This window comes from Mytilus trossulus, chromosome 1 (assembly GCF_036588685.1).
Source record: "Mytilus trossulus isolate FHL-02 chromosome 1, PNRI_Mtr1.1.1.hap1, whole genome shotgun sequence".
Classification (NCBI taxonomy): domain Eukaryota; kingdom Metazoa; phylum Mollusca; class Bivalvia; order Mytilida; family Mytilidae; genus Mytilus; species Mytilus trossulus.
In genome coordinates, this window is record NC_086373.1 from 98,828,013 (window position 1) to 98,845,855 (window position 17,843).

Here is a 17,843-nt window from a genome sequence, read left to right on the forward strand (position 1 = left end):
ACGGTAGAAAATTGGATGATATGATCATTGTAGCAAAATAGATATCAACAAGCGAAAAGTTTTTATTTCTATGTTATTCAAAAAGAACTTTTTTGGGAGTTAACTTGTATGTCACTTTTGTTAAACTGGAAAAAAAAACCATTTACAGTTTTTGGTGTTGTGAGGAACTTTTGATTTGTTTTAATAACTTTGGAACATGGACCCTATTGCCAAAAGGAGAATGTCTGTACAAATCGGATTAGTGTCTAATCCTGTATCTAGTGGGAGGAAACATAACTCTGCCCCTCCCTCAGCTTCCTCAAGGAGAGGAGGTAGTGATAGGAAACAGTCCATGGTCTCTATCACAGGAACTAATGGAACTAGACGTAAGATAATTTATAAAATATAAATGAATGGAAAAATGGGAAAAGTATGAAAATACAGCTAAACCACATTTTTATCTGAGAACAAGAAACCAGATATAGATAAATAAAATGAAAAAATATATATTTGTGTATATATTTATTTGTGAAAGTACAACCATCATTAACATAATTTTTTTTAATAATGTAATGTAATGGTTCAAATTTTGTAAAATTTTTGGGTGAAGTGTTGTTTTATATTTGTTCATTATAAATTCTGGTAAAACAGATTTCACATTTTAATTTTTGCACTACATTGTGCAAAGCTCAATAATGATATACATTTATACCAATACAAAGTAGGAAAAACACAATTTTTGTTCTGTTTTTAATCTTGATAGTCTTGCAAACAGTTGTAATTGTTTCTACATTTGCAGATTTGAAGTGATGATATTTCTCAAAGTTAGGCCCAGTCTTTCAATATGCTTAACATTTGGGAGGAGATCCAGCAAACTTTGAAAGGAAGTTCAGTTCTATGGAATGATATCATGATTTTCACTTTAAAAAAAACTTTAAACTGGCTATATCTCAACCATGTACTGGCAGTCTCATAAATTCCAGTGAATATCAACTTTCCATATTTTAGCCAGAATATGTTTAATTTAATTTAATGCGTTTTAAAAGTATACATGTAGTTCCTCCTGGAAATCATTTGCTGTGCTGAAACATTTGGTTGTCATATGCATAAGCATAATAAGGCAGTGTCTAAAACTTTTTTTCTGGTTATTTAAACTTTGCAGATAAATGTATCCTTGTATTGTCATTATAGTTGTAATAGTTGTAACATCTTAGATACTTAGTATTACCTTTATTATCATTCTCATTATATTGACAGAGGCGGATTTAGGGGGGGGGGTCCCCCTTTTTGGGAAAAAAATTGGTTGTTTACATAGGGAATCACTGAAGCGTGACTGGAGCAGCCTCCCTCTTAAGTCAGTCAGTGGGCCCCCACTTATGAAAATTTCTGGATCCGCCACTGATTGATTTGATATTATTATAGATACATTTTGTTTATTATCTTTCCTAAAAAAGCTTTGTATTTATTGTGCATAGAGTTACTCCCCTTATTTATGTTTATCCTTTGGATTATGTTGTTATGAGCATTTGTGTATTCAGAACAAACAACATCAGAATATAAAAAGAATAAATTATTCATCCTGCTGGTTTGAAATTATATTCAACCATTCATGTAATTTATCATATTTTTAAAGGTAACGAGAATTTAATATCTTTTTATTAAATTACATATTTCTATACTCCAGTGTTGCTATGAGTTCAACATTACAAATTTGAATTTATTAGAAAACATAAAAGGTATAAAGATAAAGCAATATGAGCTTAATAATTTAAGTTTCATGACAGAAAAGGAGAAAAAAGTTATTCTAATTTAAATTAATTTGAGCTTGTACAAACTTGTGCATTTATTAAGGCATTCTGTCTCATTGGCACTCATACCACATCTTCTTAAATCTATATAAATAACCAAAAAGAGATTAGGTTTAAGAAGCTAGAGATGTCACAGGAGAGAAAAATGCAATGAATCAAATATCATCTCATAATGTCTCTATCAAAAATGATGTAAATAAAGTTTATATTACTTTTACAGTTTCATTAGTATTTTTACAGTCTGTGTGTAATGCAAATTAGCAAGTTCACCAAAATTACCATATTTAGTTCAAATAAATGAAAGGTCAGACGCGGATTTAAAAAAAAGGGGGCGGTTCCAAACCCAGGACAAAGGGGGATTCCAACTACATGCCCCCATTCAAATGCATTGATCTTCCAAAAAAAGGGGGTCCCCCCAAACCGTCTGGATCTGCGCCTGAAATTCTGAATGAATACATACAAGCAACCAGTAGAACAATCTGCTTGTTGTTTAGTATAAATGCCATACAAGTAAAAGGATTCTTAGGATTTGTTTCTGTGGATATTTAACTACAGTACTTTATACCCCATCTGTAGGCATGTGCTACCTATGTTATACTGAGAAATATTTTTGATCTATCTTTCTGCCTGTCAATGAACAAAGTGGTTGTTACACTATCCAAGTTAGTATCAAGTTCATGATCTCTATGGATGTGTAAGGCCCTATCTCTGTGCATGTGGAACAACAATTCAATATATCTACTGTTTGAATAACTTTGTATGGCATATACTTAAAAATAAATGAGATAAAGATTGATTTGCTGAGTCCAGGTGTTTAATTAACATTATTATAGGTGATTAATGGGACTTTAATAATTGTAATAACTTTAAATTGAACCATTTTGTGTGTGTTAATAAATTCAATTGTATCTAGTACATTGACCAGTACTAAATGCAGTTCTCATATTTGATATAACTGCAAAATGGTTTTATTCAGGAATTTGTTAACAAATTTGATTAAAGAAACCAAGCTATATATGTCTTTCAATAACCTTTTCAATCAATTTTGTTTTAATTTTTCTTTAATGATTCCCAATGAGAACAACTTTTTTTTAGATCACCTGGTCCATAGGGTCAAGCTTAGCCAAACTTAGCCACATTCATCAATGGAGTATCTAGATATAAAAAATGTCCCATGACATGGCTGACATGGCTAGAAATAAAACATAGGGTAAAATGTAACTTTTGTCTATTATCTTAAAAACCTATAAAAAGAGAAAATTTGAATGGGTCCATTTGTTCAAAATAATGAGATTTTACATCAAAACAGTTAGATGACTTCAAATAGGAGTTGTTGCCCTTAAGGGGGCTCGCGGGTCTAAATGATTTTTTTTATAGAATTTCTCTTTATTTTTCTATAAATGAACTTTATCTTATACTTAATAGAAAAATGAAATAAAAAAATGGGGTCACCGTTCATTTAAGCTCACAATCTGCCTTCGAAAGAAGCATACATTTATGTTGATGTCCTTTATTTCTGTTGAACTAATAGGAGAAAAAACGCTAATATCGAAATAAAAAAAGAACTAAATTACAGAAATCGCTCAAATTTTACAATTATTTAGTTTATGTACAGCTTATTTGAAAACAACAATCCAAAATATAGGTCACCGATAAGTTAAAAAAGATATTTCAATTTTAATGCCAAAAAATGGCATTTTTGCACCAAAGGGAGATAATTTGGAGCTTTTTACATGATATTTACATTTTAAAAGTCACCTGGGGTCAACACAAATTGATTTTTTGGAACGATTTTTGTACCAAATGATAAAGTTACAACTATTAAAGGTTATAAATAAAATTTGTATCGAAAAATTAATGTTTATTTTTTTTCTGAAAATCTTATACCTGCGAGCCTCCTTAAACAAGAACTTTTTTATGATTCATTTTTGCCTATTATCTTGAAAAAAATATGATAAATAGACAGCAACATTAAATAGCAAAAAATTGTTAGTAAAACAAGATCTACAAATGAGACACCATGTTCAAAATTGGCAATCAAGATCTTATTGAAGTTGTTGCCCTTTAAGGAGGCTCGAGGGTATAAAAATTTCAGAAAAAAATTAAACAATTGTTTTTCATTACAAATTTTATTTGTTACCTTTTGTAGTTGTTAATTTATCATATGGTACAAAAATCATTCAAAACAATCAATTCGTGTTGGCCCCAGATGACTTTTAAAATGTATACATCATTGAAAAAGTTCCAAATTATCTCCCTTTGTTGGAAAAATGCCACTTTTTGGCTATAAATTTGAAATATCTTTTTCAACTCATCGGTGACCTATATTTTTTAATGTAATTTCCATATAAGCTGTACTTAAACTAAATAATTGTAAAATATGAGCGATTTCTGTAATAAATTTCTTTTTTTTATTTCGATGTTAACTTTATTTCTCTTATTACTTCAACAGAAAAAAAACACTTTTACAAAAATGTATGCTTCTTTCGAAGGCAGATTGTGAGCGCAAATGAACGGTGACCCCACTTTTTTATTTTATTTTTCTATTAACTTTAATATAAAGTTCATTTATAGAAAAATATAGAGAAATCCTATATAAATGATTTAGACCCCTTAAAGACATTTTTTTTCAAAGTTTATGCATTTTTGCCTATCATCTTGAATACTTCAATAGAGAGATAAAAAAATATTTTTGCTTGTTAATTTTTAACATATTTAATATTTTGCCTACTATTATGAAAACTATAATAGACTGATAGAAATTTTAAAAAGGAAAAATTATCTGCAGGATAATTTCTTAAAATATGACAACATGAGTCATGACTGAAATAGTCAGTTAAATCTGATAACAGTTATTCTGGTTTAATGATGATTCTTACATAAAAGTGACCATTCATTGTTGAAGATGCAGTTTAGTGATTCAGGCTCTTTAGAGCCTCTAGTTAAAGGCTTAATATCAAACTATACAAACAAAAAAAGAACTGTGCTCTCTTTTTGTGATCTTTAATTACAATACTTCCAGTTTATATTAAAAAAGATACTAGGACATATGAATTTCAGATATTGCTCATATAAACTTTAAAAGGTTACATTTGTGAAACATAGACATTTCTGATTTTAATTTTTATCAAGGTCAACACAGGCCCTAGTAATCTGTCAACAGGGTTTATTGTACCATTTAGCTTTCTGCATTCACCTTCAGTAACTATTACTAGAAATAGACCATGTTCACTTAGATTTGCACATGGAACTTTTATACTGAAAATGCCCAACACAAGATCTTGGGTTATCTGTTAGCACACTGGTTCAGTTTTGCACTTCTTAGCACTGTTTTCTTGGATTGTAAAGTTCAGTTTATCAAACATTATTTTATTAACATAACCAAAATTTAACACATTTTAAGTTAAGTTCAGTTTTTTAAGGTTCAACAAACAAATATCCATAATATTTCAATTAAAGAAGCCTCAGTTCAATTTATCATAAGGGTCATGGTGACCTACTTTCAGATCTGGTTGACTATGGCTAATACTTAAGAAGCTATAAGAATGTATCCGATAATAAGGGCCTCATAAAATGGCAGGTCACTATAGTGATCAGTCTGTCCTGTCCGTCTGTCTGTCCGTAACAATTTGTGTCAGCTCTTTATCTAGAGAACCATAATAATTTTATACTTTATACTTGACATGTACATTAACCAACACCAGAGGGTATGTCATAATGTTTGTACAACTTCCTAGGTCAAAGGTCAAGATCAAAAACTTTGGTTTCAGTTGAGGAACCCATGTCTTAAGGTAAATTTGTGTCTGCTCTATATCTTGAGAACTGTTATGATTTCAAAGTTTAAACTTGACATGTATATGGACTTACACCAGATAGTGTGTCAGTATGTATGTACATCTTCCTAGGTCAAAGGTCAATGTTAAAATATTTGGTTAAAATACAAATGTTTTACTGCAAGTTATTCATGGTGGGGCCCACAGAGATGACTCTCATCTCAATGATGTCGTTTTAACTCTTTGTCATCATATGAACCACCATCTCATACTTTTCATAGTTGGTCAATTTATTGAGTTTTATGATTAGAATCAAACAGTACACCTTCATTTTTGGGGGCAAATTTGGCTGTCCTACCTGAGATAATTTGCCCAGAATTTTAGATAGAAAATAACAAATTTATATGTATCCTCTTTTTAAAATAATATATATTTTGTCTTTCAAGTTAGTCTCTGTAAGATGCATTTTTGGTCATAATTGAATATTTTATTAAATCATAACTAAAAGATAAAATAAGTTATGCATCCGTCTCAAATGTTAATTGTAGTTTCAAATGATATTTTATTGAATGTATCAGATGTTGTGTTCTGTAATATGATTTCATTGAATTCATTTGAAAATTTCAATTGGGAATTAAATTGAATAAGTATAAATAAAGGGGGAACAAGTATTTATAGATGGTATAAATTTCAGCCATTTAACTAGTACTTTGTAATGTGATTTTAAAAGATATGTATTTTATAAGTATCATCTTAACAGTGTTATATAATCAGCATACTGTAATTCTAGAAATTAAATAGTAAATGTATTTAATTGCAATTTGTATAACAATATTTATTCAAATTATTATAAAAGACAAAACATAGATTATAAAATTGACACTTTTTAAGTTGGATTGTACTAAATTGTAGTATGAAGCTTACCTTGGTCATGATGAGATCAGAGTGAGAGATTTGTCTATATGACGGGTGTTTAAACTGTCGTTGTAAGATAGATCATGTAGATCCTCAATACCTGCGCATTCTAAACACAGAATTGACTGTATTTTTAAGTTTTGGTTGACAAAATACATTGAGTAGAGATATTGTGATAATAATTGTTTAATTACGTGTCTTTGTACGATTGACATATTCAGATGGGATCAGTTTTTATTAAAAATAATTGACAGATAAAGTTTTGTGTAGATTGGAAGTTTTGTGCAAATACTCATTAAAGAAAAGTCTGAAATGAAAAGTTAATCTACTTATTTTGTGGAGTGGATATTCTTTTATATGAGAATTAGTCCTGCTGTGGAGAATTGATGTAAACCTACTTCAGTGTATCGGAGGAAAATGAATCATTATTGGAAAACTTTATGAATTGTCACTTGTTTGGCAGGACTAGTAACGCTATTTGGAAATCAGTCATTGATTTATAATCTACTGGACCGCAGGAACTTTTTCCACATAAAGAAAATTTTAAATTTCTAGTTTATATGAATAAAGGATAAATGTGTTTGATCCATGTTTAAATTCAGTGAAATTCAAAAGACTGAAAAGTATTGGAATTTTCATGCTAAGGTCTTGTGATATATTTATCATACGAAAAAATATACTAACTGTAAAATTTGGGATATCCTATTTGACTTGGATATATGAAAACAAACTTATAACTTAAATCATTTAACATGGTTAAAGAAGAATTAAAACCGCGTCGTCCAAGTAAGGACCATGGAAATCCAAGAGAAAGGCGCATGTCTGTTTTATCGCAAACTGGACGTAAGTTGAAAGTCATTTAAAGTGATATTTTTTTTTTGCTTTTTAAAAATTAAACTTTTTTCTAACGATTATGATAATTGTTTTGTTTATTCTGTGTTTTGGTGAATAATATACTCTTAAAAAGGTTTATGTTTAAATGATATGAACCATATAAGATAAGATAAGATAACTTTATTAGCACTAACACATTGACAATAAATGGTTATGGCAACAAATTAAAGACTAACTACAATAACATATATACAATGAAGGAGTGACAGTGGATATTATTATGAGAGAAATATATAAAAAAATAAATGAGAAGCATATACATTATTACAGAAATCAAGTACCTTTTAATAATGAGTTTCTCACCAACAAGCATTCATTCAAATAGTTGACAACAATTTTTAATATTGTTTGGGAATTTCTATTTAGAATTGATATAAGCAAGTTATATGATAAGGAAGGAAATTTGTTGTTCAATAGAACATTATTTAATTTTTTAATAAGGTTATCTCTCACATATTTATAGGAGGAACATTTTAAAAGAAAGTGAAGTTCATCTTCAATGTCTCCATTGTTGCAGCAAAGACATACCCTACTCTGCTTTGGTATTTTTAGATATCGCCCTCTTTCAATAGATAAAGTATGAGCACTTAACCTCAATTTACATAATGTTGATCTATCACTTTTGGATTTGCATTGATCAACATATGATGGTCTTTTATTTGGTTTATAAAGTATATTAAAAAAATTCAATTTTTTATTTTGATTGATGTCAGTTTCTTGCATTTGGAAGGCTATATCATTGATTCTTTCTTGAATGGGTTTTAAATACATCTTAATATCAATAGAATTTAGATATATCAGTAATGTTGTCAGATTTCAACTAATTACATAATTAAAATTTTCTGCTCACCTGGTCAAAGGGGTCATATAACCAAACTAACTTACCAAGATGAACTGGATTACGTTGTTTAAATATATTTATTTGATACATTTATACATGTAATGGATTGGGAAACAAGTTATTGCAACTTATATTAATCCCTTTTCCACTTTGCAGGTGCGAGTGCTGCCTTGTAGCAGCATTAGCCTGCTCTTTCGAAATCTAAAAGGGTTTCTTTTACGTGCAAGAGCTATGGCTCTTTCTTAACACTGGTCAGTCATTTATCATCCCCTTCCGATTAATTATCATTGTTTTCTCAAGACCATACTCGCAAATGGTGTCAAGGATTACTTAATTATGGTTCACAGGTTCTACATGGAAAGAATGTGAACATAAAATAACATCATAGATAATTTTCACTATAAAACCACATATAATCCTATTTGATTCGGCATATAATTTAACCAAGTCCTGAAATTGCATAAAGCATACAACAATCAATCAATCATCCAATCATCATGACAAAGGAATAGTTAGGCCTTCGATTTGAGTGGTCAGATAAAAAAGATTCTTATCTTTTATATGTAGGCAACTGGGACATAAAGTGTCTCCCTTGAAATCATATGAAAATAGTGACTGGTGAAAAATAATGTTAATCCAATTCTTGAACCAATGCATACATATATCATAAACTCATCTGCACATGATTACATCATTTTTTTCGCATAATTTTTTTTTATAATTGTCTTTTTTTTTTTTCAATCTGTCAGTGTTGTAAACAATAAACAAAGATGCATGGATATTAAGCATGTGTTTAACATGTACAATCAGATAATAGTTTCTTTCAGTGACAGATCTATGTGTATTGCGATCTTCATATTTTTACGAGAAGGGTCACGCTAAGGTGACTTTGCATACAGAAAATATGTCTGTGAATTGCTTCCTGGAAGTAAGCAATTAAAAAAAGTAAACTTCTTCTGAATGTGGACAAATTAAAGATTTTTTTTCAGAAAAAGTATATATATACATGAGTTCAATAATGAAAACTATCCATTGAGTTATAAAAATCATATGTTTTTTTAATTTGAGGTTTCATATGACTTTAACTGTCCCTCAATCCCATTTTTGTTTCTGCACTTTAACTTAAGTTTACAAAGGAGTAGGTCCGGTAAGGACCGATTTTGGCCTTAAATTTCATGTTCATCTGACGAAAGATTTTGACCACTTTTTAAACACTTAAATGTCTATTTTATTTCAATCAATTAGTTTATGTGAAAGATTTTCAACTGATTTATTCATAAAAAACGTACCGATTAAAGCTGAAATATGAAAAATCTTCCAAATATGCAGAAAAATGTCATTTTTCAGATGTTTTTTGTCAAAAAACAAAGTGGCCGCATCCATGTTCATCCTCAACCTTTATATATGTTATGTATTATCATAAAATACAACTTATATTTAAATATTAAGGATGAACACGAATGCGGCCACTTTCGTTTTACACGAAAACCATCTAAAATTTAACTAAAATGCCAGAATTGCTAAGATTTCAGTAATTTAGCATGACTTACTGGTGCTAGTGACCGATATATGTGCATTGTATTGTCAAAATCAGCCCAAATTTATGTAGCAGAAGCATTCTACTGTCCAATTAATAACGAAAAGTTAACATTTTAACAAATTTGTAAAACTGATATATTTTGGGACCAAAAAAGGGTCTTACTGGACCTACTCCTTTTATTAGACTCATACACAATGATTAGAAGCAAAACTCTCAGACAGGAGTACACATTTGGGCAATGAGTTGGGCATTGTTCTAAAGTTATGCCCCTTTTTTAACTTGGAAGATACATGTTTTATTTATGACAATTTCCTGAAAAGAAGACATAGCTAAAAAAAATAATCAAATCCTCTGCTATCGGTCATTTATCTGTACGCTGTGTACAAAATTTGTGCTTGAAACACCAATTCCAGTATTTTGATTAGTTGGTTTCTTAGTCTGAATACTACATTGTGGGGAAATTATTATGACCACAAAGTAAGATCTTTCATTACCATTGAGATAATTGTCAAAACAGTATGTTCAATAAAGTGTAAAAGTAATGACTTGTGTTTTAATTATTTGCTGTGGAATTCAGGGCTACAAACATTTGATGAACGTTTTATGAAGCTAGACAAGTATTGTCAATAAATGTTCATCAATGATTCAGTTTCTATCTCCTCAAAATAATGGAAATATCAGCATCAGTTGGTGTTGTGTTAGATTGAGAAATTAATATTTTATATATTTATAAATTAAAGGTTTGAAAATAATGAAGACTCTTGATATTTCATTTGTTATACTTTGTACTTGTTGTGTTTATGCATTGGAGTTATTATTGTATCAGACATTTTAATTCTAGTGATGACTCAATGGTTGTTGAAATTTGACCATTTTTCTTCGTTGATTTTGTAAGAGTATCAAGTTTGCCTTCTAGCAATTTTAGTCCATAAAAATTCTTGAAAAACACAATGATACAAATACTTGTAAATGGAGATATTGAGTATACATCCGCTAAACAGCAACCAGACAATATAAAGAAAAGACATCTAGAGGGCAACTTACAATGAAGCCTTGAACAAGTGTTAGGAATCTATACAATATGTAAAATCATTGGACGTATGATAAAAGTTGTGAATAAGTTTGACTTAAGCATTCTAAGTCAAATTCTTCAAAAAACAACATAAAACAAAGTATGACATAGAGTAACTACTGACAACGCTCTTGACTTGAGACAGGAACATGAAAATGAGTTTGGGGGAAGGCAAAAGGGGGGGCAGGGTGTTAAACAAGTTGTTTTCATGTTCTCAATATACAGATAGCAAAAACTTAAAATGAAAAACAAGTTATAGTGACTGTATTAAGGAATGCTTAAAATTTGAAAGAAAACCCCAAATAATTATAGGTGGTATGGGCGTCTTCCTCCATCTTGAATTGTAAAAAACAGAGAACCAAGGGTCCAGATATTCTATCAAGTTAGCAAAATTTGATTCAGGGATGCAGATATTTAATGTGAATTTTCATTTAATTGAACCAATTTATAAGAATATAACTTATAAATAATAATATTTTTGCAAATGTTGATTATTTTTGGTTGTTTAAAAGAAAAGATCAAATTGGCATTTTAAGGGGAGGTAACTCTAAAACAGTGCATTTTCTGAAGGATTCTACATGGAAATTTCCTATTTTGTATTTTAGCCGGAAAAAAACATATGGTGACCCCATCTTTTCTTTTGATATTCTTTAAGCATTGTTTGAAAGCTATCTTTTCATTAAGTATTTAACAATTCTATCATTTTGTTTAGTTTCTAATCACAAAATGGTGTTTTTTCCTGTATAATCCATACAAAATGTGCCATTTTGTCACGTCCTGTAGCTTGAGAAAATGTGCGGTGACCTATCATTTTTATTATATTTTTCAACATATATCAATAGATACTATGTTTTGGCAAAGTATGAACAAATTCTATCATTTTTACTTTAGACTCCCATACCACCTTAAAACTATCCTTTTTGAATAGTCGGAATTTATTTCAATTGTCAGACGGATATGAATAAGAAGTTCATTCAACAGAAATGAAGAAAATGTAAGAAATATAGAAAAAGTTAAAAATATACTCACATTAATTTGAAATGTGTTGGACTGGTTCAGTATAAGATTGCAGATCGCTTGGTTTTTAGTTCTGTTCAAATTTGTAATAATTGTTCTCCTGATAATGTATATACATATATGTGTATACATGTGGCTGAGTTTTATCTTGATAGATTTAGTAATTAAACTGTTGTGCTTTTTTGGGGGTCTTGATTCCTAAGAATTATATAATACTTCGTAGGGGGGTTAAGTTGCTAGACAAAGACTCTGCCTAATAAATGATGTTTCGGGTATAGGGTTAGATAAACAGCACAATTCACTGTGAGCTGATAACCAGTATATATTTATGTTCCATTGAATAAGCATTTAATTGGTGATTTGTGAGATAATTTTGATATTTAATCTATTTTGATTGTTTTTAATTCTACAGTGTGTTAGTTACCACACTCAGACATTTTGACAAATATCCAAAACTCCAATTATACTATAATTGTTATAATGTCTTCAGATTTCTCACATGGGTTTTTCTTCTCAAAGTAGTTTTTGATGTTTTGAAGGATACTTTAGTAAATTAGTGCATTGTTGGTTATTGTCAATGGTTTTTATATTTGAATAGAATGCGTAAGTTATTTATATGGCAGTTTAATAATTGTGGAGAAAAGTACATTGAAAAGCATGGTTAAAGGTTGTTAGGTAATTTTATATTTTATTATTTTGATTGCTCTTATGATATCCTGTCAGACATACCAACTAAGTTTTAAGCTCTTCAATTGTCATGAAATTTCATGATTATTATGTATTTTGTAAAGGACCTCTTAATGTCAACCGAGTAGAAAATTTTATGGACCTAAAATTTGTCCTTTTAAACTCTTCCGTTGACAGTTTATTGAAATTTACGAACTTTTTACCTGCTGACTATTTGTTGTATTAAGATTTGATGACACTTGTTGTTTCACGTAACATGAACTACGATGAAAAGGTCCATTTTGAATGCACATTCAGATTTTATTCGACATAAAAGAAATTTATTTTCCCACTAACACTGAAGAACCTACTCTTCAATTTCACTTTCATATTTTTATTTTTTTTAGTAAAGATTTTTGAATGCATCCTTTATTATTTTATTAACAATTAAAGCATTGACTGAAAACATATTTTGCATTTGAGATGTATGTCATTATATTACACTCATTCTATCACTGTTTACTTTTCACAAGTAAAACTACATAAGATGCATTTCAAGGTGAAATAGTAATAGAATATCATAATTATATTAAGTCTTTGATGTTGTAATTATTTAGGAGTAAAAGTGCTTATTGAAATTTTTTATCACTTTCCTTTTATTGCATACATTCATTGCATTTGGGTTCAAAGCATTTTATTCCTACTTTTGAAATATATAGTATATATATATATATTATATTGGTAAAATGTATGGGCTCAAAAATGATATCAGCCCTCTGTCCTTAACACTTTTCTGATATTAAAATATTTGGCTAAATGAATAAAAAAGTGATAGTCATACATCATAGACAATATAAAATTTTGGGAAGACAAACAAATTCACTACATTTTCTGTTTAAAGTCTTAATAGGGGTACAGTATAAATCGTGATGAACACATTCCAAGTTATATGAATTTGTCATCACACATATGCTTTTCATGCTTTGATCAGCAGACATTAAGTAATTTGCTTTTTATTTGCAGATAAAATAAAGAGAGGTAAGAACCAAGGCGGAACACCAGAGAAATCAGCTACCCCTTCACAGGATGCTACTGACGAAAATCAGTCCCCTACCAGAAATGTTCTCTGGAATGAAGAGATTGAGAAACTTCAAATCAAGGAGGAAGACCTGAAGAATGTAAGATTATAAGAATAACTTCATAGTACTTTCCCCATGCATTTGAATAGATATAGGAAGATATGGTATGAGTGCCAATGAGACAACTCTCCACTCAAGTAACAATTTATTAAAAGTAAACCATTATAGGTCAAGGTACGAAAATGATAGCAATTTTATTTTCTATGATCAATTGACTATGATAAAGATTGTCCCTATTTCTGGTCTCAGAATAAAAAAAATAAATAGGTGTGTTATGGTTGCCAATGAGAATTATGAGACATAGGACCAGCATGTAAACAATTTTAGGACACTGCATGTACAGCCTTTAACAATGAGCAAAACCAAAACTGTACGGTCAGCTCTAAAAGGTCCTGACATGCCAACATTCAAAACATTTCAAAACAGAAAACAAAATACCTGATTAATGCTGAAATTAACAACAACAAAAAAGAATAGATATGGCAAACAGTTACCTACATCAACTACTGGATTACAAGCACCTGACTTTGGACAGCTCATCAAGAATTAGGCAGGGTTAAACATATTTGTAAGCACTCAATCTTCCCTATAGAAGTGATCAAACATGTCTGTGAGTTCTCCATCCTCCCATTAAAAGTGGATAGTATCACACCATAAGAATAAGACTTGACTCATCAGATAAGCAGGAAGTACAAAAAAAACTAGCAAAAATACAAAAAACACAAAGTACCAATCGAAAAGTATCAGTTTGCTCCTGATACAAAAGTTATTCATCATAATAATCACTAGAATTATGATAAACAAAAGCACATTGTATATCTTTTAAAAAAACCACCATTTATTTAAAAAGAAGACATTTAAAAACCAAATAAAACTTCACAATACTATTAATATATTGTACCAGATATTCCTCTGGAATTGTGATTTAGGAGAACTTTAATAATCGTGCATGCAGTCACTTACAAATACTTCTTGAACACAATCTGATTAAAATACACATCATGTATCTGTACCACAAGATGCTCCTTTCTACTTAGGCTTTGAAAGACATTGGGATCTTCTGGTATTGTCTAAAGGTCTTTTTTGTTCTTGTGTGTGTTCATTTGACCTTGCCTTGAGAGTGAAATTAACGTTTTTCTCAGAAGAATTACTTTTATGTTTTCTGCCCCACAGTGACAACTCTACTATAAACCAACTCTAGTTGTTCTTTTATATAATATTTGATCAAATTTAGCATAACTTTTAAACTTTTTCATTTTTTGTGTAACTTTTGATGTTTTAATCAAATTTGTTTGAATTTAGATTGTAGATACATCACCACCAAAAGAAAAGGAGAGGTCACCAAAAACTGCCAAGGTCATTGTCAAGAAAATGAAACCGGAGTCAGAATTGAACAAACCAAAGCCTAAAATGTGAGACTTGTATTTAAGAAGCCAGTTTTTTCCAGCTTTTCATTAAAAAGATACTAATATAACAATATGTGTATAGTTATTCACTAATTGTAAAAAAATTAAATGCAATGTTTTAATTATTTACTGAATATTTGATTATTTAATATTGGATATTGTAGCTGTTCTTACAAAGTGTTATCAATTCCAACTTAAGAAAGGTTTTATGTTTGAAAGCTTAGATCATGAGGCATTAAAAATCAACCCACCCATAAATAGTACTGCTTTAAAATATACTCATATAGTAACTGTTTTTAAATAAATAAAAGGTCCTTATTTTCTGTTTATTTTTCAGAGTTACTGTTGCTCGACCTGCTCCACCAGATGCACCTATAAAGGTTCCAGACTATTCTGGTAGGTATCATTCTTTAATTCATGTGTTTTCCTTCAAGTTCTGTACACAGGTTAATATTTTAAGAACAAAATTATTTAATTAGTATAGTAATTGAAAAGTTATTCCCGATATATAAGGCTTTCTTTTGCACTAAAACATGGTATTTGGTATAAATGACTGGCTAATGTTAAAACAGTATAATATTCTGGATTTTCGGTACTCACTCTATATTGATGACGTTTGACTATTTCAGGATTTGCAGGACCAAGATATTCACAAGATGGATCAGTCTTACCACACAGTTTACTTGGTTCTTTCTCAGAATTCAAGAAGATAGCTTTGGAGAAAGGAGACTTACTGGTATGTTTAATTATATGCAGAGTTGAATCAATTTAGATGAGGAGTTGTATATTTTAGAATAAAACAATATGAAGATTTTTTAAACTGACAGGACTGACACTTGGAAGTCAATAATTCTTCATCGATGTTTCTTAGTGCTTTGACAAATTGAACCATACTGGCTGCTTAAAGCTAATTATTATTTCACTATTTCACTTTCAATTAATGATTGAACAAACAAACAAAAAATCATAATTTTTTTTTTTATGTATCTCCTTGCAAGTGCCCCTTTTAAAAAACTATCACAGATCTTTTTGCATATTCTTAGTGATATATTAATCTAATTAAAACTTACTTTCCATTTCAGGATGTAACAGTGCCAGGAGGAGAGCTAGAAAGAGAATCAAGTGTTCCAACACTAAAGTATGAGAAGAAAAAACGTGTTCACCAACCTCCATCTCATGCTAATGAGAATAAAGCTCTTCATAACTGGCAAATGAAAATGATTGAAAGAAAGAAGCAGCAAGGCTATATATCTAGTAAGAATTATAAGTTGAATTAATGAAGTGATTGATATTTGTAAGATAGGAAATTATATATTTGTTTGCTCCTTCCAATGCTTCTAGTAGGACATTGTATTATATTTATCTACTTGAGGCTCTTCAATTTCAAAGAATACTGTATTATGATATTTTCCCACTCATGACAGTATAATTTTCTGATTTTGATTGTCATGCAAAATTGTTCAAATATGTATGTACATGTATTTATAAAAATTGTTTTGAGATAAAGAAAAGCATGACTTTATCTTAAACTATGGTGATAGCTAGAAAGAGGTTTTACTCATACCACATCTTCCTATATCTATTGTTAGATAATTAATAGTATACATGCATGTCTACTTTGTTGCAATCTTTTGTCAATTATGATATAACTACCATTTTCAGAATTATTGCAAAAGAATCCTGAAGACTTAGCAATGAATGCTGCAGATAATTATCGTAAGATCCAAGAGGAGAGATATATTCTTGATAGAACTATTCCCCTTACTGACTACGGAAAAGGATGTAAGTCTATTTAAAAGAATGAAAGACATTTTAAAATTAGAAATTTTGCATTTTTAAAATTCAGTTGTGATTCTTCAATAAAAAAGACGTGAAATTCAATAGACAATTTTTCAAAATTTAATTGATCAGTATTTTCAAAACAATTTAATGTTCAGAACAGCATATTTTTTTCTGATTGTGTTTCTAATTCAGAACCTTAAAACTAGAAGTTTATAGACTAAGGTTTTCATAATGTAGATACAATGAAATATAACATGTGTAATAAACTTTTTTGTCTATTTATAGATCGTGTTGGGAGTGAATTCTGGAAACAACAGGAAAGATTTGGAGATGATGAAACAGGCATTCAGTAAGTGTTGATACAGGGTTACAGCTGTCTTGGTGTATGACCCATACCTATTTTGTTTATTCATATTTACATCTTTAAACGGAATGTAAAAAAGTTGAACAGTTAGTCCATAATGACGCCTTTTGACGCCACCCCCTTTACTCCATAATGACACCTTTTGACGCCTGTGTAGTCCCTCACTTGAAACGTCTCACCTAAAAAAACAACTTCATCAGACTTAATAAAAGTTGTATTTAATAGCAAGAGGATATTCATGAGAATCATGACTGGAATTTCCTTGATGAACTATTTGTTTTGGCAATGAAGGGCTCACGCTACCAGGCGAAGTGGGCGAAGAAGTCGCTTTCCCAGCCGTCACTTCGTTTTCCCCGACCCCCAAAAACGAAGAGAAGTCGCCCTGTTCTCTTTCAGTCGCTTCCGTCATCGGACATTTTCAATTTTTACCAAGTTGATGAACCATCAGTTTTTTATTGATATTAAAGAAATTTAGACATAAACGATTCATTATCTTAAGAAAAGAGGTTGAAGCATTGTCTTTGAAGTCTGTAGCAGGTTATTTGATAAAAATACAACTTGTTAATACTTCGTGCATTTCCCCTTGTTCCGGTGCTTGTTACTCGAAAACGTACATCAACCTATATTTCGGCGGCAAAATAAGTTTG

General features: G+C 30.0%; 1 protein-coding gene across 9 annotated transcripts in view; it reads left to right on the top strand.

The window, feature by feature from the left end:
* LOC134693005 (MYCBP-associated protein-like) overlaps window positions 1-17,843 on the top strand; it is a 47,313-nt gene that overhangs the window by 16,368 nt on the left and 13,102 nt on the right. For 6 of the 9 annotated variants that reach the window (XM_063553708.1, XM_063553732.1, XM_063553700.1 and 3 more), the window contains exons 2-8: window positions 13,529-13,683; window positions 14,947-15,056; window positions 15,388-15,446; window positions 15,680-15,786; window positions 16,133-16,304; window positions 16,713-16,832; window positions 17,118-17,181. In XM_063553708.1, the coding sequence (XP_063409778.1) occupies window positions 13,529-13,683; window positions 14,947-15,056; window positions 15,388-15,446; window positions 15,680-15,786; window positions 16,133-16,304; window positions 16,713-16,832; window positions 17,118-17,181 (787 nt within the window). Of the gene's footprint in view, window positions 1-181; window positions 366-6,596; window positions 7,319-13,528; window positions 13,684-14,946; window positions 15,057-15,387; window positions 15,447-15,679; window positions 15,787-16,132; window positions 16,305-16,712; window positions 16,833-17,117; window positions 17,182-17,843 lie in introns of those variants that run through there. The other 3 variants (XM_063553741.1, XM_063553716.1, XM_063553749.1) reach the window with 3 other exon arrangements.